This window comes from Muntiacus reevesi, chromosome 4, assembly GCF_963930625.1.
Source record: "Muntiacus reevesi chromosome 4, mMunRee1.1, whole genome shotgun sequence".
Taxonomy (NCBI): Eukaryota; Metazoa; Chordata; class Mammalia; order Artiodactyla; family Cervidae; genus Muntiacus; species Muntiacus reevesi.
In genome coordinates, this window is record NC_089252.1 from 106,595,768 (window position 1) to 106,617,166 (window position 21,399).

The window sequence follows — 21,399 nt, forward strand, 5'->3', positions numbered from 1 at the left end:
GGGTCTCAGCAACCCGCCAGGTTGCCATGACAACAAGTACTTTCATCCTTGTCCCTTTGTCTGGTCACGGTCCAGTCTTTTGTGACCAAGCCATAATCGGGAGGTGGAGAGAAACGGGCCTTACCTCCAGACACGCTCAGCTGGGGTAGAACTGTGAACCCGAGACAGAGGGACTGGAGGGCAGGTTAAAGCGGAAAGACTGGGCTTTGCCGGTCATTGACCCCAGGAGTCTCCTCTCCTGGCTGCTCACCACACCCTGAGAGCTGGGTCTGTGGGCCTGGCAGTGACCTGGACCCCAGGTTCTCCTATCCTCTCCCTCATAGGAATGGACCACTCCCCTCCCTTGGTGCACTATGTCTCTGGGAAGCAACAGCATAGCTGAACCAGTTGGATAACTTCCCTGTACAACTGAGGAAAATGAGGCACACAGCCAAGCTGGGCCTTGCCTGGGTCACACCACAGAGAGCAAGAGGAAGGGCCAGGCCCTCAGGCCATGAGGCCTTAAGGCCTAAATGGCAAACCATCCCCAATGTCATCCCTTTTCCTGACACCTCAATAGGCAGGAGCCTAGCCACCAGGACTTGGCAGGGCTGGGAGCAGGCTATGGTGGCCCAGACCCCACCATCTGTGTGACCGTAAGCAAGCCTCTTTTTCTCCTGGAACCCCAGTCTGTAAATCTAGCAGTGTCGAGAGTAATGGGGAGCCCACCCCCCCCAAAGCTGGGGTGAGAATGCAGCAAGGCTCACTCTGCATAAAGCCAGCTCCATGCCAACCGCACAGACACCACACATCCTCCATGCCCAGCATCACTCCCTGCCCAGTGGACTTGGCATCCCCATGTCTCCACCCTGCCGCCTGCTCTGGGCCTTTGCACCTGTGGTCCCTCCCCTCTGGAGCTCTCTCCCCTCACACAGGAATCTGGAGGTCCCTGGTCACTAAGAGAGAATGTGCGTGTGAGTACTCAGTTGTGTTCAACTCTCTGTAACCCCACGAACGGCAAGCTCCTCTGTCCACGGGATTCTCCAGGCAAGAATACTGGAGTGGGCTGCCATCCCCTTCTCGGATCACTGCCTAAATCGACAGGAATCCCCCAGAGGCAAGTTCTGAAGCCCTGAGCAGAAGCAGAGCATGTTCCTGGGATGCGAACTCAGCTCTGGGGATGGAATGGCACAGAAGGAGGGGAGTGGGGTGGCTTATAGACTGGGCTCTAGCACCTTTTGTCCTTCCTTCCTCAGCTGGCTCTTCTGATCTTTGAGGGAAGCCAGGAATTCCGGCAAGCCCCTGCCCCAGGATCACCACCGCAGTTTCATGGGAGGAGCCTGGACACCTCAATGATGATCAGCACAAGCTTGAAGGTTTGCAGTGAGCTTCTGTAGGGTCTGCCAGCTTTCATGGGATCTGGGGCTCGCTCTGCAGGCCCCTTTGGCTCAGGACAGACCACCCCCCACCAGGGCAGCCTCACACACATGACAGGGTCTGGTGATGTGACCCACAGACAGCTCCAGGCAGACACCTCAGTCAGGATGGGTCTGCATCCCCTCTTCTCAGCCACCACTGGTCCCCCTGAATGAGATTTGAGGAGTAGAGGGCCACAGGAAAAGGGCCTAGGCTCTCCTGCAGCTGGAGTGGAGTGAACACTGAGCAGTGAACCGATTCAAAACAGCAGGGACCCAGCCCTACATATCAACACAGCCCGGCCATCTCAAGGAAATGTTACTTCCTCTTCCCATGAACATCTTTCTCTGCATTAGCTCTGGATTAGCTCTGCATCTGTGCTGGATGTGAGGGGGGTGGCAGCAGGGCCTGTTTCCTGAGGCCACCGGATGGGTGCTGGTGCCTGGGCTGAGGTTATAGCATTGGCGGCCCACACCTGCAGGAGGACAGTGTCCACCGTAGTTATTCATTGTTGCTCTGGGTTAGGAAGCTGTTACTGAGAAACTCGTGCCATGAGGTTTAAACATCACGTCACTTAATCCTCGCACCAGCCCTGGAAGATGGTTTCTATCGTTGTTTCCCCTTTTATAGGTAGGGACACCAAAGCTCAGAAGGTGTTAAGCTTGGGAGAGGGGATCAGCAGACCCACCCAAGAGGTTGGGGAGGGTAGAAGGGCACAGCTGAGGCCACTGTTAACTAGAACAGTGCAAAATACAGATTTGGGCTCAGAATAAAGCATTTTGTATAATGGCCTGAGCCCAGGGACCAGGCTATCTAGGTGGCAAGGAACATGTGTCGTAAGAGACAAGGAGAAGCTGGAGTGGGTACCTCATTCAGGTATCAGGATGGAAACAGTCCCTGCCCATAGCCCTTGGGACCTTAAGGTGTCCATCCCAGCCCCACCCCAGCCCGGGAGGGCACAGAGTAGGCAGCACCTCTCAATGCTGAGAGGGACACACTGCCTAGAACCAACGCCCTGTTGCCTCGTCTCCAGGAGTCGCTTCCACTGTCCGAAGTATGTTTTAGAGGGAAGTTTCAGTGGACCAGGGACAAGGTACAGGGGAGACTGGGAGTGCATCCCAGTCACTTGCATCCCAGGTGACTTGCTTTATCCCAGCCCCGCATGGTAGCCCACGCCCAGGTACCCTCCCTAGGGAACTGACAGCTCTTCTTCCCCTCTGCCACCAAACCCCAGCAGTTCTACTCCTAAACACCCTCCAGATCAATGCCCCCTCCAGATCCACAGCCGTGGCCCTGGCTTCCTCCTCCCTGGCCTCCTAGCCACCAGCCAGCAATCACCAGTTCCTCCCAGCAGAGGAGCCCCCAGGAGCCCCACTTAGATCCCTCCACGGCCCTTCCTTCTCCCCACGAGGCATCACGTGCTGCCTTCTGGCCAGAGGGAGGCTCTTAATTTAGTTCCTGGTACACATCAGGTGCCTGCCCGCTTCTCACCTGGATTATACTCATTGCAGCTCAGGCATCTCTCCTCCCAGGTCTAGGTTAAGCATCCCTGTGCTCCTATAACCATGACCGAACCATGCAGCCACGGCCATTAACCTGTCTGCCTCCGGAGCTCCCTGGCGGTCCAGTGGTTAGGACTCAGCGCGTTTACTCCCAGGAGCCCGGGGTTCAATCCCTGTTCAGGGAACAAAGATCCCACAAGCCACAAGACGAGGCCAGATATATGCATATAAAAAATACATACAATGTCTGCCTTCTCAGAGACCAAAGGCAGTATGAGGAGGGTCAACCTGTCTAGCTCAGCCCCGTCTCCCTAGTCCCAGCCCTGCTGCCTGGCACAGAGGGGATGCTCCGTGACTGACAGGCAAGTGGATGAATGAGAATGTGGTCGAGGCTGGGAGGGCTGGTGTCCCAGCTGGGGTCAGCTGGGTGTAGAAGCCATAGCAGGAAGTGGGCTTGAGGAAGACTTCCAGGATGGGAGACTGACTGGGCCAGCAGGTCCTCTGCAGAGGCCCCTGGACCTGTGCGGCCCCTCTCCTGCCCTGAAGTGCTAAGAGGTGACATCTCTAACAGTCACGCATCTTCCAGAAAGGGGCAGGAACTGGGGCCTCCAGCCGAAGGGAGAGGGTGATTTAGGTGGACTCCCAGAGGTCTCACACACTACCTTTGAATAACATGTTCGCTTTCAGCAAAGCCATTTAACAGTCTCCCGGGGACCACCACGGGTGTGAGGGAAGCCAAAGGTCCAGCCCTGGGCCCCCCTCCCCGCTCAGCTGGAGGGGAGATGCCCACTGGCTGCTTTGTACAACCCCAACCCCCAGCCCCAACCCCTGTGCAGAGAACCAGTAAGTCTGAGAGGGCAGGAGGTGTCCCTGGATTTGGCTGACCTTGAAGCTACTGCTGCCTGCGGGTGGTCCCAGGCCAGCCTGCTGCTGCCGCACACTCCTCCTGGCTCAGTGGCCGCCTCCTGAACTCCCTGGCGGGCTTCCAGGCCTCGGAGGAAGCCGGCGCCTTTGCCACCACCATCACCGCTGCCACCACCGCTGCTGTGAAAATGCAATTACAGAAAACAGCCGCTGCCTCACTTGAGCCTCACCATCCACACCTGGAACTAATTAACTTAATTAGGCCTTAATGAGCTACACTGGTCGGAAGGCCTATTTTTACTTAATTATCCCCTAATGCGCTTGGCATGGAGGAGCAAGGGACAGGGAGGATGGCTTTGGCAGTGGCAGCCACCTCCTCTCCCTGCAGAAGGGACACCCAGGAGTCATGCTTGCCGGCCAGGAGTGAACCCCAAAGAGCTGAAAGTCTGGGAGTGGAGGCGAGGCAGGGGCCACACCCATGGGAACAACTGCCCCTGCCCCAGGGCCATCACTCGGCCTCAGCTGGGGCTGAAGTCACCCAGGGCCCCCTCAGCCCTAGCACATTGCCCTTTACCATCTGCTGCATCGCACCTGCACCACGTGGTTCTCATTTTCCTGACCCCCCATTAGAGTACAGGTTCTGTGAGTGAATGGATTTCATCTGTCTTGGTCCCTACTGAATCCCCAGCCTAGAACAGCACGTGCCTGGCACATAGCAGGGACTTTCTGTTGAATGGATGTTGAGGGAATGCCTTGACGAATGGCCGAAGGTCTCAAGCTCCCCGGAGCCCACCCATACACCTCACCTGAGGACAACATCCCCACACCTACCTTGGCCTCCCAGCCTCTGCTCACACTGGTCTTGCCACCTGAAGTACATCTCCTGCCTGCCCCAGGCCCTGAAGGTGCATGTCTCCTGACCAGGGAGGGACAGGGCTGGGACCTCTCCTGTTGGAACTTGACTCTTCCTGGCACTTACCTCTGCCTGCCCTTTGGGGGATGCTCCTTGGGGATGGGTCTGTCTGAACCCTGAGGCCATGAGCCCCTGGAGGTGGTGACTTCATTTCTGCCTGCCCATCGCTTTTCCATTGAACCCCAGTAGCCAGGCCCAAAGTGGCTGGCCCACAGTCAGTCATCAGAGGACAATCAGCCTCACCTTGATCCTATGGCTCTAGACCCAGTAAGGGGCTTAGATGAGAGCCGAGTCCAGTCAGCTGCAGTACTGCCTGTAAGACGGGGTGCTCCACTGAACGGGGAGGTCTGGGATGGCCCCCAGAACCCAGGCCTCCCGGACAGGATTCACCAGTTCAGAAGGGCAAGGCGCCCAGTCTGGGGCAGTTGGAACTACCAGCCAGAGCTGTCTCCCCAGGGGCCCAGGGCCCCAGGGCAGGGCACGGATGGAACAGAAAGGGGAGGGACAAAATAATTTGGAGGGAGGGAAAACAGACGTCATGTTCCTTGTGTCCCACCTTCCTGGGGACTCTGGACAGTCCCAGGATGTGTCAGATCATAGACTCTCGCTTCACACAGGGAAGCTGAGGTCTGAGAGACAGCATCCGCCCAGGTGATCCAGTCAGGAAGACAGTAGAGTTTCTGGGACCTGATTTAGGTTCTCACAGCCCTCAGCTTTGCCATCGGACAATGGTGGCACTGACTGACATCTTCCCTCACTTCCCCGCCCTCCCCCACCCGGCCCAGGAAAGCCGTGGATGGTCTCTGGGTGGTCAGGGCCTGCCTCCTGGCCTTGTGGAAGGCAGAGGGTGGGGAGGGCAGAGGCAACTGAGGGAGCAGGACTGCGGGCCCTCAGTGATTTCCTGCCTCCTCCTAGGGAAAGGAGCCAGGGAGCAGGGGACCTCCCTGAAACTGAGGGTGAGCTGCCCGTGCTTGAGGGGTGTCTGGAAACACCGGGGCTGCCTCTTGAGTCAGCACTGCCATGACTGGCTTGAACACCTCCCTGGCCCCAAACTTTAGTAAACCCACGAGTCCAACGAGGATAGTAGGAATCCATCCAGGCCTTCCAGTCTGTGACCTCGATGAGCCACCATAAGGGCCCAAGAGGCCATTGGCTCCTGTGAGTAGGAAAATCCTGAAGAGAGAGGAAGCAGCTTGACGACGGTACTCTTTCAGATAGAGAACCTGGGGACAGAGTTCTAGACTGCCAGGCCCCCTCATTTCAGCTGCCCCAGCCTAGCCAGAGCCCTGGCTGTCGGGGGCGGGGGTGGGGGAGGCAACAGAGTCCACCCGTGATGGGAGAGGCTTGATCGGGGATGCCATCAGCCCTGGAAACTGGCTTTCTGCTCCCAGCGATTCTCCTGTCCTCGCCTGGCTTTCAGCTGCTGGCAGTCACCCCACACACGCAGCGGCCGCTTGCCCGCCTCCCTCCCAAGCAGCGGCAGCTGCTGTGGTCTCCATGCTGGAACCGAAATTGAATGAGCATTTTCACAATGTCGCCTCCCGCTGACGGCTCCTAATTGCATGTTGAAGCCATGCAATGGAGCCCGACTCACACTAATTATGTCATTACCCTAATTAAGTAAATACTGTATGTGCTAATTGGCTGAAATCTCTTCAGTGGGGGATGGGCAGGTGGCGAGGAAGCCCGTGTCCCCTGGGCTTCCACACGGATGCACTGGGGCTAACAGACTCGGGGTGGAGGGGGGCACTCCCCCCTCGGTTTGGCAGATCCTGCCATCACCCAAGTAGGATTCAGGGAGGACCCTCGGCTGCAGCCCAGGACAAGCTTGCCCGTGCTGCAGAAGAGGTGGCAGAAGGTGCTGGACAGGTGGTCAGAGACCCAGGCTGAAGGCCGAACTTTGCCCTGACTGATGGTCGTGAACAACCTTCTACCTCTCTTTAATGGGTCCTCTTGCCCACCTCCCACCTCAGGCAGCCCAGAGCCTATGGAACCTCAGATGTCTGGGCACAGGGGCATTAGAGGGACTTAATGTCCAGAAAGGATTAACCAAGCCACTGTCACCCAACTATACGGGATATCAGTTATACGCCCAGCCTGGGGCAACAGGAGAGATAAAGGCTGATGACTAAGAAAGCAAAGCCCTAGGCTCTGGAGACGGTACCAGTGTGAGCCAGCAAAAGGAACAAACAGGGCTGGCAGGTGAGGTGGAAGATATTCTGAAGAAATCTGAAGGCTTCCTGGAGGAGGAGGACTTCACCTATGAGAGAGAGGAAATCAGAACCTCAGAGCTCAGGTCATCTTTCAAGGTGTGTTTTTTGTTTTTCTTTTTTTAATGTCAAACTTGTTAACCATGACTTTCAGGGGAGGGTTGTAAGGGAGAAAAGCACAGCCATCCAGAGGGGGGCCCCCAGATGGGATGCCAACCCACTTGGGGACACAGGAGGAATGCCAGCCCCATGTCAGGGACAGTCGCGTCAGCCCCAGTATGACCAGAGCCTTCACCCCGCCTTCTTTAAGTTGATCACTGTGGACTTGCCGTCAAGTGAGGGCCCTCATCACCCCCCGTCTCTCACGAGGCTGTGGGGAGGGTCCCCAATGCCACATCAGCTGGGCCTCTGTCAGCTGGATTTTCTCAGGGCCGGCAGAGCCAGGTAGCACCCCATCTGCCAAGCATGCCCAGGTACCGCAGTGTGGGCATCCCTGTTCTCCCAGCTCCATCCCACCCGCCTGCTGCCACCTCCATAGACATATGCTGCGGCTCCGCACCCGGCAAACACCACATGCTCACTTTGGTGGGCAATGGCTCCCTGCCTCCCAGGCTGCAGGGAAAAAAAAAACCAAGAGGGGCACGGGGCCGAGTCCTGGGCCAGCCCAACTCCCAAAGCGGCCCCTGGCCAAGCCCTTCCAGCTCCCAGGCCTCAGCCTCCCAGTGGATGATGTCCACTCATTCATTCCCTGTCCCAGGGTTCCATTCATCCCACAACATGGTCTGGGTGCCTCTACGCTGGCTCCAGGAGACAAGACACAGATAAGAAACCATCCTTTTAGCCATAACATCTGCAACTCGATCTCATATGGCTCAGGAAAAAAATTACATAGAACTAGGCACACGCACAGAGCGAATGCATATAGAGAGGGAAAGCAAGGCAAAACACTAGCCACAGTTGACATGGCTAGAGAGTATATAGATGTCGTACACTACTTGTACTCTGACAACTCTTCTGTAAGTTTGCATTTGTTTCAAAATACTTAGTAGAAAGAAGGAAGGGAGGAAGGTCCTTTCACTTTATAGGATTCCAGGCTACTAGAGCAGGCGGCTGGACCAGTGGCCCTCCTTGGAGGAGGGCTTCCCTAAGGCGTGTAGGAAGCGGGGCTAGGTAGAGTCTAAGGAAGTCTGGCTCCTACCCTTCCACTCAGCATGGGATGGAGGCTGACTCTCACCTCCTCTCCCCTTCACAGCTTCAGGCAAGCCCCCAGCTCCCTCCTGTTTTCCTGCTCTCCAAAGCCTGCGGGTTTTCTGCAAGGAGTCTCCAGTAGGACGAGAAGGGGAACTGGTCAGAGGTTTGGGAGGGCCTCCTGTGGCTTTGAGCATGGACGGAGGAGATTAGAGCAGCCCAGGATGCTAGGCCTGGGACCAGAGAGGGACAGGACAGGACGGCTCCAGCCAAGCCCACCCTACGCTGCTGCCCCTCACAGACTAACACAGACTTGTGCCCCAGCTGACTCCTCCGGTGTCCTTGCCTGTCACAGCAGCTCTTGGCAGCAGGAGGGGAGCAGCAGGAAGTGGTTCATTATTCCATCCTTCATTAGGTCTGCATTAGGCAGCCTGAGAGGAGAGGAACCGTGGGATGTGCAGGAGGCCTCTGCTTCAGATGGGCCTGTGAAGGGGCTGCGGCGCTGGACCCGCCCCCTGCAGCCTCCTTCCCAACTCCCCCCTCCCTCTCCCCTGCTCCCCCACTCCTTTCATTCTCACTCCTCCCTTTCCCCATTGTGCCTACCATCCTCCCCACCTCCCTGGTGGGGGGGGGCCCCAGTGCTCTCCCCTAAAAGGGGACCTCCCCTACGCAGGTCTCCATCCAGGCTTTGGACAACCATCCACCATCACCTCCCCCCAAAGGGACAGTGCCATCGGCACACCCCCGATGTGTGGTCAGTCACCGGCAGAATGCGGGGCGCACCCCCGCCCGCGCCCACCACGCCCGGCCCCTCTCCCCTTGACCTCAGGCTGCCACTTCGGAGCCTGGCTGCACCCACCCCCACCCCGAGCAGACCTGCCCTCCATTCAGGACGCTCTGTCCCCGGACGCCCAGGGCTGCGGCACCCAGGGGTCAGCAGGGCCAGTTCCTCCGCTGGACACCTTTGTTCTTCTCCCGCCTTTGTCCCTGGCCCGTCCTCCTGACCAGCCCACAGCCCCGGCGCCTCTCACCCCTCGCCTGTCAGCTCGCCTCTCCCTCCCATTCCCCTCCGTGGCCTTCGGCCCGCTCGAGCGGGATGGCCCGGCAGGGTGCGGGGTGGGGCCCCTCTGCCCGCTCGCCCAGCCCCCAGCCCGCCTGGCCCCCCGCGGCCCCGCTCCCCCAAGGCTCCCTCTCCGGCCCACGCCCCCCTCACTTGCCCCGCGTCCCTCCCCCTCCAACACCTCCCCTCACCTCCTCCGCCCCCTCCCCATTTCCTCTTCCCTCTTTCCCTGGCCCTTCGGTCCCTGGAAGTCAGGCCTCCTCCTCCCCTCCCCTCTCGCTCTCTCCTCTCCCTTCTCTTCCCCCTCCAGGCTCCACTCCTTCGCCTGCTCACTCACCCTCTCTCTCTCCCGCTTGCCCCCCTCTCTCTCCCCCACCTCTTTGTTTCAGCGGAGAACCGGCGGCTCCTCGGGACAGTTCCCACACCGCAGTGCCTCTGGTGAGCAGACAGCGCCGCTGAGGTGAGCTGGGGGATCCGGCGGGCGGGCACGGGCGGGCGCGGGCAGCCGGAGCCGGAGCTCCAGGGGGGCGAGCGGGTGGGGAGACGGGCCGTCCAGCCCGCCGCTGTTCTGTGCCCGGGGCCAGTGGGAACAGCAGGCAGAGGAGTGCCAGCTTCAGATTCCCCGGTGGTCAGCCAGAGTCGAGGACAGAAGGGCAGCCAGGTGGCCATCGGGGGCAAAGCCAGTCTGGAGCTGGCAGGCTCTGCCCCTGCCCGGGTGCCTGGCTTCTGGGGGAGACCCTCAGGGGGACTGGACTGGACTGGGCTGGGCTGCCCAGAACTGCCATCCCTGACGGTCTGTGTGCCCGGTCCTAGAGAACAGGGGCTCTGGACCCTGCCTCGGGCTGGGCTGCAGTGCCAGGTTGCCGGGTGGCAGCAATGGAGCTGTCCGTGGGGCTGTGACCCCAACAAGTGCCTGTTCTTGGGGCCGGGGGTGTGGTTGCTGGTCAGGTAGGGGGTGTGGGCAGAGGGGAGCTCTGCCTTGCTACAGCAGGGCTGCTTTCACCCCAAGCTACTGACCGCCAAGCCCACACAGCCACATGGCGGGGGGGGGGGGGGGGGCGCTTCTCCCTGCCCTAGGGGACTCTGGTCAAGCTCCCCCAAGATCGGGTCCCCAGGACTGCTTTACCCAGAGTCACAACCAGCAGGAATTCAGGGCCAAGCCCAGATGTTCCCATGGTCAGCTTCCTGGGGTGATCTGAGGAGGACAGGGAGGAATGCCTTGATGGGGGGGGCGGGCACCGGGGACAGCTGGGCGGCAACCGGTGGAAACAGAGCCCTGGCTCTTGAGTGAGGCTACAAGTGTGAGTGCTGGAGCTGCCCCAGCTACACAGGGACCCAGAGACCCTGATGCTGGGCAGGTGGGTGGGAGTGGGTGGAAGGGGCAGAAGCCAGTGCCGTGGGCCCCGCCCCCTTCTCCCTGGAGCTGGGGATGGAGAGACCAGGCTGGTAGGGGACACCGTGTGCCTCACACACTTCCCCAGAGAGGCGAGCAGGGAGGCTCTGCAGGCGGCTCCGGGCTTGGGGGGGTGAGGAGAGGGAGGAAAGGCCAAGACTGTGACAGGGGCAGGGTAGGGGGGCAGCCCTTGGCTGTTTGGTTAGGGCAGGGTCAGGTCCTACAGCTCCTTGAACCCCCAGGAGCCAGCAGTAGACAAGATCATGGAGGGCAGTGACCCTTCGAGGCAGAGCAGCTAGGGGCATTTGTCACCTAGGACTGGGCAGATGGGGCACTTGCTTCTGGGGGCCCACTCTCCATGGTCCTCTCCCCTGGCCAAAGCCCCCTCCTCTGAGCTGGTGAGATCCCCTCCCAGATGGAGAAGCACCACGTGCAAAGAGGGAGAATCAGGGCTGGGGGCCCCGAGCCCGCCCCACCCCACCCCACCAGCCTCTCCAGAACAGGGCAGCCAGAGCCCAGGAAACAAGACAGAAAAGCCTTAAGATCGGCCCCCTGGTTCCCCACGGAGGGGCTGGCTGTCAAGACACCCCTGTCTCAGGGAGAAAGGCCAGCCCTCCAGGCCTGGGCACAGCTCACCTCAGCTCTATGCACCAACTCCCTCCCCCCCTCCCCACCGCAGCAGCCTGCCTAGGCCACTGGCTTCCCCACCACTCAGGGCGTGTCAGCACCACCTCCTCGCCAACTTCCCCTGGCTCCCACACAGCCCCGAGCACACTGGATTCCTCTCGCCCAGCGAGAGACTCATGGCCTGGGGTCAGGCCAGTTCTCACCCACCTAGTCTGGGCCTCATCAGGTCCATTACAGGTGATCCTGGTGGACCAGGCTTCCCCACCCATTTTTCTGAGGCCTCACGGGCTCTCTCCCAAGCTGGGCCAGCTAACTCTATCTCCAGCTGAGCCCCCACAACTGGTTCTGTCATCTCCCAGGACGCCGTGCACCCCAGCAGCCATTAAAGGCCCAAGTACCACACCCTGCTGGTGCCAGTCCAGTGCCAGAGGGTGGGAGTCATTCGCTCAGCCTCAGTGACTGCCGAGGCCTCCTGGGCTCAGCCCCGAGCCTGCATGGAGGAGGGGGCCTCCCTGACGGCTCCCTGAGGGAAGAGGCTAAGACCACTCTCTTCCCTCCTTCCATCCCTGACCCCTTTCCACAGAGCTTTCCTACCCACATGCATCTGCTGCCACCACATGCCCGGAGAGGTGAGGATAAGGATGCTGTCCCCATTAAACAGAAGGGAAAACTGAGGTCTGGGAAAAGAAACCTGGCATGGCCAGGATAAGGACCTAGGACCTGATTCCCATTGCAGTACTCCTTCTGGGTCTTTCAACTGCTGCCCTGGAGAAAGCCTACCTGAGGGTGCGATTCCTACGCTCACCAAAGTCCACCTGCAGCCCAGCCTCACCACCCCCCAAACCCTCACACCCTGATGGCATTCCCAGTGACACAGGGCTAGGTTACTCCCCGGGGTGTCTGAGCCAGGGCCTCCAGCCTTGGTTCCAAAGCGGGCATCCAAAGGGTTGCCCGGGCAGCCAGGCTGGCTGAAGGCTGCTGGAATGAGGCTGCCGGAATGAGGCTGCCCAGGGGAGGGGAAGGGGGTGGGGGTTCCCAGGCTTGGTGAGGCACCTCTCTCCCACCTGCCCCACCTCCTCCACACCCCACCCCGTGGTAAGGAAGGCCTCAGCATCACTGTCCTAACACAGCCTCCTGGCATCACTCATTGCCAAAAACCCTCGTGGGCCTTCCACCACTGTCAGTGTGAAGTGTGCCCCCAGCCAGGCACAAGGGGTCCTTTGCCACTGGTCTCGGCCAGCCTTTATGGCCTCCTTGTCGAACCTGCATCACCATCTCCCCAACATTCTAACCAACATCACACTGTGTGTGCCCCCTGACCCACTCCAAGTGTGGTTCATTGGTCCACTAAGTGACTGTCTGTGGGTTGAAGTGGACACACTCATGCCTACACATCCCTGACCGCACACACACAGCTGTGCACACAGATGAAGACACACACCTTTGTGTAGAAGCCCACCACTCAACTGCGTGTGGCTTTCTGCCAAATCACACACACAAAGAAGCTGTGGAATCTAAGCCGAGAGGGGCTGACAAGTCTGTTCTAAGGACCCCTAGACGGACCAAGTGGTAAAGAACTTGCCTGCCAACGCAGGAGACATAAGAGACATGGGTTCAATCTCTGGGTCAGGAAGATCCCCTGGAGTAGAAAATGGCAGCCCACTCGTTATCTTGTCTAGAGAAGACCATGGACAGAGGAGCCTGGCCGGCTATAGTCCATAGGGTCATAAAGAGTCGTACACGACTAAAACAACTTAGCACACACACAGATGGACCAAGTGTGATCACATCATCATCCCCAAGCCCCTGGTGGGGAAGCAGGAGCGGACCTTTGGCTCTGGCCGAGCCCTCACCAGGCCCCAGGGTCTCTGAGCCCCAGAGGGTGGGCGAAGGATAGTCAGGAAGGTCCCAAGCAGGTTCCCTTTCTGGCTCTGTGGCAGACTTGCTGTGCTTCCCCAGACAAGCCACCGTCCCTCTCTGTTTAAACAAAGAGGATTTGGGTTAGCAGACACCTAAAGGCTGGCCAGGCCCATTGCCCAGTCGCTCTCGGCTCATGCTAAGTGCAGACAATGGAAGGGCCTGTGAGGGCAGCAGCCAGGGAAAGCTTCTGGGGACGGAGATGAGGGCGGCAAGAGGACAGCAAGAACCCGAGCGGAGAAGGATGGAAGCCAAGAGCCAGGGATGGGAGCGGGTATTACGGCCCATAATTGAGGCTTATGGAACAGATAATAAGTCCTACAGAACACTCACCGTGTAGGCTTTATTTCACATTTTCATCTAGATTGCAGTCAAATATATCCTTTCTCATCGAGGGGTTACCAAATGGGCAAATCTAATGGCTTGGGCCCAACCCAGCCTCCGGCCTCCCAGCCCCCACAAACACAGGCTCAGGGCAGGGGCCAAGGAGGTGACACGGGGGGAACTTCTGGCTAGACCCCACCCACACTCAACCCCCTCAGCAGGCGAGTAAGCAGCCACGCGTCCAGGAAGCAGGACCGCCCATGCTGAGGATGTCCGTGCATACGCACAGATGTGCTCCTCCTTCTAGGATGCCAGCACCAACACCGGCACGCTTGCATGCTACCACACACACACAGGCACCCGCGCGCGCCTGCACACACTGGGGGACACAGCGGATGGGTCCTCAGCCACAGCCCCAGCCTTCGTCCTGCCCTTGCAGGGAACTTGGTGCCCAGTGCTAACACTCGTGCCTCACAGTGAGGACTGAAGTGGGGTCAGGGCATGTCTAGAGGGTGCCGGAGGAGCACCTGGGCAGTGAGCCGAGTGAGCACCTCGGCCGTGTGAGGACAGTACCCCCCAAGACTATGACCCCATCCCTGCCCTGTCCGAGCTAGAAGGACCCTCCTGCCAAGACAGAAGGAAGTGGAGCCCCAGCATCACAGAGGGGTGCCAATTCCCCTCTCCCCTATATCCCCCTGGTCCCCAGAACCCAGCTCACCTCCCTGCCCGTCCCCAGCCCACCAGGAACCATCTGCATGCTGCGGTCTGGAGTCCAAGGACAGAAGGAGGCTCTTCCCAGAGGCAGGGCAGGCCAGCCCTGGCCCCAGTCCCTCACAGCCTCAGAGGGGAGGGCGTGGCTGGGGTGGGGTGGAGGCCAGCAGGAGCAGCCCCAGGCCTCGCTGTTCTCTATGGCTTTTTATTCCTATGTGATTCTACTGCTCACTCATATAGGGATTGGAGCCGTGGCGCACGGCGGGGGCAGCCAGCGGCGGGCTCGGACACTCATTGAAGAGGTCCAAGGAGACCGGGACAGCGGCCCCTGTCTCCCAGCGCAGGCTGCTAGTCTGGCCGAGAGAGCCCCTCCCCTGGGCTCCCCTCCCTGGCCAGCTGGAACACGGGGAGGGGCTACTGGATCCCAGCACTGGAGACAGCCCCCCCACCACAGGCTGGCACCAGGACCCGGACGGTGTCCCCAGAGGAATGGCTGAAGGATCTGGTTGGGGGCGGGGGGCGGTTCGGCTGGGAAAAAGGGCCTGGCACAAGGAAACAAGAGCCAGTGTCCTGTGTGGCCGGGGATAGCCCCTGGGAAAAGGAGGCAGCTCAACCAAAGAAGGTACAATCTGGCTAAGAACTGTCCATAGACAGAAGGGAGGGAAGTCCTTGGTGGGGCAGGCAGCAAGCACGTGCCCAGTGAGGAGACACCTCAGCAGGGATGCCACAGCGGGGAGTGACAGCTAGACTAACGTCCTTAGGCCTGTCCTCCCTGGGGTCTCTGCTCACCCACATCAAGCACGCCAGGCTCAGCCCTCCCAGGCTCCTGTTTAGGTGAATCGAGTGCCCTGCAGAGACGGGACAGCGAACTCCTGCAGAGCCCGGGTGCAGAGGCCGCTGGCGGCCACCACTCCGCTCCTGGCAGCCCCCTGCCGGTCTGTGCTCTGAGAGAGGACGCACTGAGAGCCCAGAGCGTGGTCCTTTTTATTTTCAGTCCTTCTTGCTTCACCCCGCAGAAGAAACAGCTTGGGAGCTGAGCAGAGGGGCTGCCTGGGGGAGAAGACTAGGAACAGCGAACTGGCCCAGAGGCCTGTCCTGGTCCTCTGGGGTACCTGCTGCCATGGCTGAAAGTAGGGGTGGAAGAGAGCCCCCATCTGCCTGGCCAGTGTGAAACTGGACACAGAGGGGGCCCTGGTTGGGAGGTGTAAGGGCCAACCAAATGGCCACAGCCAAGGGAGACGGAGCCCTAAAGCCTGGTCAGGCCCTGGGGACCAAACCTGGTCTGTTCTAGGACGCCGCCCTGCAGGCCTCTTCTAGGTTCCCAAAAACATGACCTACATTATCACTGCGGCTGCAGGAACAGGAAGTGGGCGTCCATGACATTGGTGCCGGTCAGCCCCGTGTGCAGCAGGTGTGCCCCACCCTGAAAGCGGCAGAAGAAGGTGTGTGAGTCATTGTGGGCTAGGAAGGTGGCCACATCTAAACCCTCGGCGGTGGCCTGGCTGCTAAGCTCAGGCCTGACCCAGGCCCCAGCTGCCTCCGTGGGCCCATCCTGCCCATCAGTGCCGCCGCTCAAAAACAGCACGTCCACAGTCCCCAGTGGCCACTGTCCCAGCTCCGCTGCAACACGCAGGGCCAGCTCCTGGTTGCGGCCACCCTTGCCTGAGCCCTGCAACTGCACCGTGGGCTCGCCACCAGCCAGCAGGCAGACTGGGCCCTGAGCGCCCACCACAGCCTCCAGAGCCTCCTTCAGCTGCAGATCTGGGAGTTGGAGGTCAGCTGCAAGTTCACAGAGTCGGTCATCCTCCTCCACAGAGGCTCCAGCACCAGGCAGGGCAAGGCGGGCTCCAGCGACTCGGGCCAGCAGCCCGTAGAACTGGGCCACACTTTTCACATCACCCTGTATGGCTGTGCTCAGCACCACAGCCCTGTATCCCAGCGCCTCAGCCTGCTTCTGAGCCTCGGCCAGTGCCAGTGCGTTGGAGCCAAGGATCACATTGAGGACGTGACCACAGGTGTGTGGCCCGTGGGGGTCAGAGTCGGCTCGGGCCAGCACAGTCTTCACAGAACGTGGCAGGGCAGCACGAAGGCCATAGCGATTGAGGATGTGCAGGCAGTCTTGCACGCTGTGGATGCTGGCCACAGTGGGGCCGCTGGCAATCACCTCCACGGGGTCCCCCACCACGTCTGACAGAATGAGGCTCACCACCTGGGAAGGGGTCGCAGAGGCAAGGCTCAGCCCCACCTGATCCTTGCCCCAGGGCCCGAGAGGACAAACTGCCTTCACCTAGCCACATGTCTTCACACCACCCAGTGCACTTCCTCGCCCACTTCTAACCCCTCTCAAGTGGGTGTGCAAAACACCTAGCCCTGTGGACTCCCATACCAGGTCTCTGCCCTTCATCTCCCTGGCACATGTGGGCCTGGTTCCACCAGCCCCGGACTGCCTGGCGAAGAAGGGCCCCACGCACCTGAGCAGGGTAGGCGGCCTGAGCCAGCCCCCCACCCTTGAGCTGGGACAGGGCCTTCCGGATGGTGTTCAGTTCCTGGATTGTGGCTCCCCGGGCCGCCAGCAACTTGGTTAGTGTCTGCTTCTCCTCCAGAGTGACAGGTGGGATGGGGGCGGGCAGAAGGGCCGAGCCACCCCCTGCAGAGACAATGAAGGCTTTGGGCAGAAGGGATGGATGGCACTGGGACTTCCCGACCTGGGGAGCCGGCAGGCAGTGCTCACTTAGGGATGTGGGTGCTAGAAAGAGGGGTTAGGGTGCCCCCGTGTGGACATACAGTGAATGCCCACACAGTCACCACAACCAAGGCACCTGAGGTTGAACTCTGCCTTGGGGTAGCCCAGGTCCCAGAAGACACTGGAAGAACTATTCCTTAAGACCTTGGAAAAGGAAACAGACCTGGAGGACACAGCAGAAAACGAGGGAGGGGGCTCAGGGAGCTGGAAACCGGAGTTCTAGCCCCAGGTGACAATGGTGCCACAGCAGCAGCAACAGAGATGTCTTCCTTGAAAGACCTTCCTGTGTGCCCACTCACAGTTATCTGACAAGGTCAGTCGAGTGGAGGGTCCCACAGTTCAGGGGAGGCCACCAAGGAGTCAGTCACCCAGATCTTTACTGCCTCTAGTCTGTGACCTTGAGGGCTCCGACCAACGGTTCCTTGCACACCTGATACTGGGAAACCTCCCCGCTGCCACACACACAGGCACACACACACACGCATACAGAGTCCTGAGCCAATGTCGCACCCTTACCTGAGATGAGCACGAGCAGCAGGTCATCAGCGGTGAGGCCTTCGGCCAGCTGCCTGATGGCCAGAGCAGCCCGCAGAGCGTCCCGGTCCGGCAGGTTGTCCTCTGCACCCTCAAATACCTGGATGCGGCTGTGTGGCTTCAGCAGCATCTCCCTCAGGGGAGAGAGAAGGGAGAGCCAGAGATGCAGTGGGCTCCGTGTCCCGCCTGGTTTCTCAGATGTACAGGTGAAGGGGATATGAATAAGGATGCCCACTGACACCCACCCTGGAGCCAGGCCACTCCCAGAAGAAACTGGAAGCTGGTGAAGGAAGGAGGCCCCGATCCAGCCTGAACCTGGGTCCAGGCTCCCCTCCAGACGAGAATAGCACCCCCAGGTTCCTTACTGCTTGCCAGCATGCTCCATGGCTGCACGGATCCCCTTGGGAACGCTGATCACGCCCTGCACAAGATGCTGGCCCAGGAGCTCCTCGGCTGCAGCTGCCATGCCCAGCACAGCCTTGCCAAAGCCCACCAGGTAGACGTTCTGCCGCAACTGAAAGCTCCTGTCCCGCACCTTCAGCTCTCCGCTGTCAGGGTCCAAGGACAGGACCCGCTGCAGCATGGGGCCGGGCAGCACTGCACCCACAGTGCTCTCAAACAGCTGCCGGGCCTGCTCTGCCAGAGCCATGCTACTGGCCAGGCGGGCCAATGGGCCCCCCCAGAGGAGCGGGCCCAAGGGGGCTCTGGCCAAGTGACGCAGGACCTGCAGGGCTGCAGCCATGCCCCACCGCTCTCAGCACCACTTGGCATCCATGGCTGCCTAGGAGGAAGAAAGCACTGGTTAGGCTGCTGCAAAGACAGAGACAGGAGGCTTCCCTTAGAGCCACGGCTCTGTGGGCTCAGGGCCAGTGGACCCCACAGCTGCTGCTGCTGCTGCAGAAATGGGCCATCGGCCAGACCCAGGAGATTCCCTGAGGTCCACAGCTGTCTGATCTCACTCCAGTCTTCTGAGCCCAGGCCTGCAGTCTAACCAACCACGTCCTCCTCTTCTGTAGGCCACGAGCCAGCTCTCTGGACACCTTGCCCAGAGTCCAGAAGTCCTGTTAGCAGAGCCCTCCTCCTAGACCACCTCCTTCAGCTGAGAGTTAATCATTCACAGAGGAAGAAATTACTATCCGTGGGCTTCCATCCGGCCCCTTTCCACCTCCTGCACTTCTGAGCCTCGCCCAGGGCAACACCCCTTTCTGGCACTCCTTCCTTGCCTCTTTACCTCTTTACTTCAGTTGCGACAAAGCTGTTGGTTATGCCACCAACTGACCTGGAGCCCAGAGACCTCCAGGCTAGGCTGCTCTGTTTCATTATCTCACAGGCCTGGGCTGGGGAGCCTGGAAAGACTAAGTCTGTGCAGGAAGGCTGTAGATTTGCCGGGACACTGACAAGCAGGTCCAGGCACATCTTTGGGGCACAAAGCCTGAAGAATCCCACACTCCGGGCCAGCCCAGCAACAGCTTCAGGTTCAACTCTGATTCACAGCAGAAGCTTAAAAAAGCCCTTAGACACCACATGACCCCAGGTACAACGGGGCCCAACCTGCAGGACAAAAAGGATGCCCTTCCACCTACATGGCCAGACCCAGCCCTGCCAAGAACATGCCTTTTGCTCTGACATAACAAATCTTGGATCACACCACCCACAGGGGTGAGAGCTGCGTGGCTGGGGCAGGCAAAGGACAGGCTTCTACCACTGAGGCCAAATAATCATTTTCCCCACTGGGCACAGTAAAGGCCAAAGAAGACTTGAGGTGAAGGCCAAGAGGTTGCAGAGTAGTTTAGGGACAATAAAGTGCTAAAGAGCTCATCTCTAACAAGGCGTTACTTTAATAAATTATAAATTTATTTTCTAGTTATAAATTAATAAATGCCCACCATACATGCTGACCGTAGCAGCAAGTTAGACAGAGCAGGGGAATCAGGCTCCAGCTCTACCACAGGGACAGCTCCATTTCTCTCACTGGGTCTCCTGTGCAAAATGAGAGGTGAGATGAGACTAATGCTGTTCCCTTGACATCCCTGGGCTCTCTGAAGCTGTTCATTGTTAACACTGAAAACCTCGACTGCAAACACTGCTTTATCCTACACACACACACAAAAAAACCTGGCAACGTCCAGCCTGGGATCACTTAGCCTGCATGGAGCTCAACTTTCCCATTAAAAGAAGACAAACCGTTCCTGACTCCAGCTGTGAACGGGAAAACACAGAGGGAGCTACCATGGGGATTCAAAACGGGCCCCAGCTATTGCTGGGGCTGGCCAAAGAGCACTGGCCATAAAAGTGGCTTAGCACGGAGCAATAGCTGATTTTCACGGTCTGGACGAAATTTGTACCTGTTTCCCTGATAGATAACAGGCCTAGAGGATACCAGCGTTGCCAATGGATAGCAGAACCCAAGGCAGGGGGCGCCCAAGACTAAGGCGGCCAGATAAAATACAGAACGTCCAATCAAACTTCAATTTCAAATAAATTAGGAACTGTTAAAAACTAAATATGTTCCGTACAATATTTGGGCTATATCTATACTAAAAAAGTATTTGTTTATCTAGTTAAAATTCAAGTTTAACTAGACTCCCTGCATTTTTATTTGCCAAATCCAACAACTCCACTTGGAACAACGCCTCTCCTAAATTACCCTGAGCTCCAGAAATTCGTAAATACAAAGCCGACCAGCCTTGACACCTCCCCGCCACCAAGCGGAGCTCGAGCCCTTTCCCCGTCGTCGCCTGCCTGACCGCCGGAAGTGACGTCACCCGCAGGCCAAGGCCCCAGGCTTTCCTCAGAGAAACGGCTGTCGCGTAATGCCCGAGAAAATAAGAGCCCGCTGCTGCCTGGGCCTGCTGCCCCTGAGCCAATGGCCCTGTGGCTCTGCAGGCCCTCACGGCGCTGTCTTACCGCCTAACCATTCGGCGACCCGAGGTCCACCCCCAAGGCCGGAAGTGCTCTATGGGGGTGGAGCAGGATCCGGAAGTGTGGGGGCGGGGTTGGGGCGCCGATTGCGAGGGGCGGGGCGAGCGGGAACCAGAGCCGGAGCTGGTATTGGCTCCGCCCTGCCCTTTAAGAGGCTTGGATTCAGTCACCTTCAGGCCTCAGTGTCTTCATCTCTACAGTGGGATAATAATCGCCACTTCGCCGATTGCTATAATCCGCCCACTCCTTTATTCTGTACGATTCAATCAGTCGCACGTACTTTCCAACCTCCTGTTAGGTGCTGGGCATTGGACAAACCAAATGGACTGAGAATCACTACTTACCCACAGGGGACTTCTGGAGCCAGATGAAATCATCCCTGCCACCGATGTAATTCCACAAGGCATTCGTGTTCCCCGCCTTCTTCCTCGGGCCACCAAATCACAGCTGTGATTCAACACAAAGTGCGTGTGAACACGAATGACCCTAGGCCTCCCGCCCTGTCCCAGCTCTCACCCTGGATCTGGCTTGATAGTGGTAGCTTCCCACATTCAAAAGACAAATCCTGACCGGGCTCAAGGACATAGAAGAACACATTGTTTTTACCAATGTTTTCTTGAGATCACAAATTATACAACGGATTTCTTAAAAGTCTTAAAACATAATTCTCTCCCTACTCTTTTCTCCCACATCTCTCTTTTCCTCTCCAAACCATGCTCTACTCTTTTCAAAAAGTCTTCCTCCACCACTTACTAGCTGTCTCCCTGAGTCTTTCTTTCCTTTATAATAGAGGACCTTTTGTGCATGAGTGCTAAGTCACTTCAGTCCTCTCCGACTCTTTGCAACCCTATGGACTGCAGCTTCCAGGCTTCTCTATCCATAGGATTCTCCAGGCAAGAATACTGGAGTGGGTTGTCATGCCCTCCTCCAGGGGATCGTCCCAACCCAGGAATCGAACCTGCTCCTCTTACGTCTCCTATATTGGTAGGTGGGTTCTTTACCGCAAGTGCCACCTGGGAAGTCCAGAGGGCATTTCATTCCCTATGAACTTCTCCCAAATCTTCACCACCTCATCATCACAACAAAGGCAACTTCA

General features: G+C 58.7%; 1 protein-coding gene and 1 long non-coding RNA gene across 5 annotated transcripts; both read right to left on the reverse strand.

The window, feature by feature from the left end:
• Positions 1–3,904: 3,904 nt before the first annotated feature.
• LOC136167375 (uncharacterized) lies at positions 3,905–9,542 on the reverse strand. The gene is made up of 3 exons (XR_010663093.1): positions 9,509–9,542; positions 6,839–6,934; positions 3,905–3,941 (listed from the first exon to the last, which is right to left on the reverse strand). It is a non-coding gene; the product is annotated as an uncharacterized lncRNA (long non-coding RNA).
• Positions 9,543–14,124: 4,582 nt separating this feature from the next.
• On the reverse strand, positions 14,125–20,337 carry GLYCTK (glycerate kinase). 4 transcript variants are annotated; one of them, XM_065935351.1, is made up of 5 exons: positions 20,289–20,337; positions 17,747–18,158; positions 17,364–17,515; positions 16,576–16,751; positions 14,125–16,313 (listed from the first exon to the last, which is right to left on the reverse strand). In XM_065935351.1, the coding sequence occupies exons 2-5, from the start codon at positions 18,121–18,123 to the stop codon at positions 15,447–15,449; spliced, it is 1,572 nt and encodes a 523-aa protein (XP_065791423.1). In that variant the 5' UTR covers positions 18,124–18,158; positions 20,289–20,337; the 3' UTR covers positions 14,125–15,446. The 4 variants fall into 4 exon arrangements, with proteins under 4 accessions (XP_065791423.1, XP_065791422.1, XP_065791421.1 ...); XM_065935350.1 differs by having other exon boundaries at positions 17,747–18,162; XM_065935349.1 differs by lacking the exon at positions 20,289–20,337 and adding an exon at positions 19,268–19,362 and having other exon boundaries at positions 17,747–18,162.
• Positions 20,338–21,399: the final 1,062 nt, after the last annotated feature.

Coding starts and splice junctions, on each gene's coding strand:
- GLYCTK (XM_065935351.1), bottom strand. CDS start 18,123: ATGGCTGCAGCCCTGCAGGTCCTGCGTCACTTGGCCAGAGCCCCCTTG. Junction 17,516..17,746: donor ATGGAGCATGCTGGCAAGCA/GTAAGGAACCTG, acceptor CTCTCCCCTGAG/GGAGATGCTGCTGAAGCCAC. Junction 16,752..17,363: donor GCTGCTCGTGCTCATCTCAG/GTAAGGGTGCGA, acceptor TTGTCTCTGCAG/GGGGTGGCTCGGCCCTTCTG.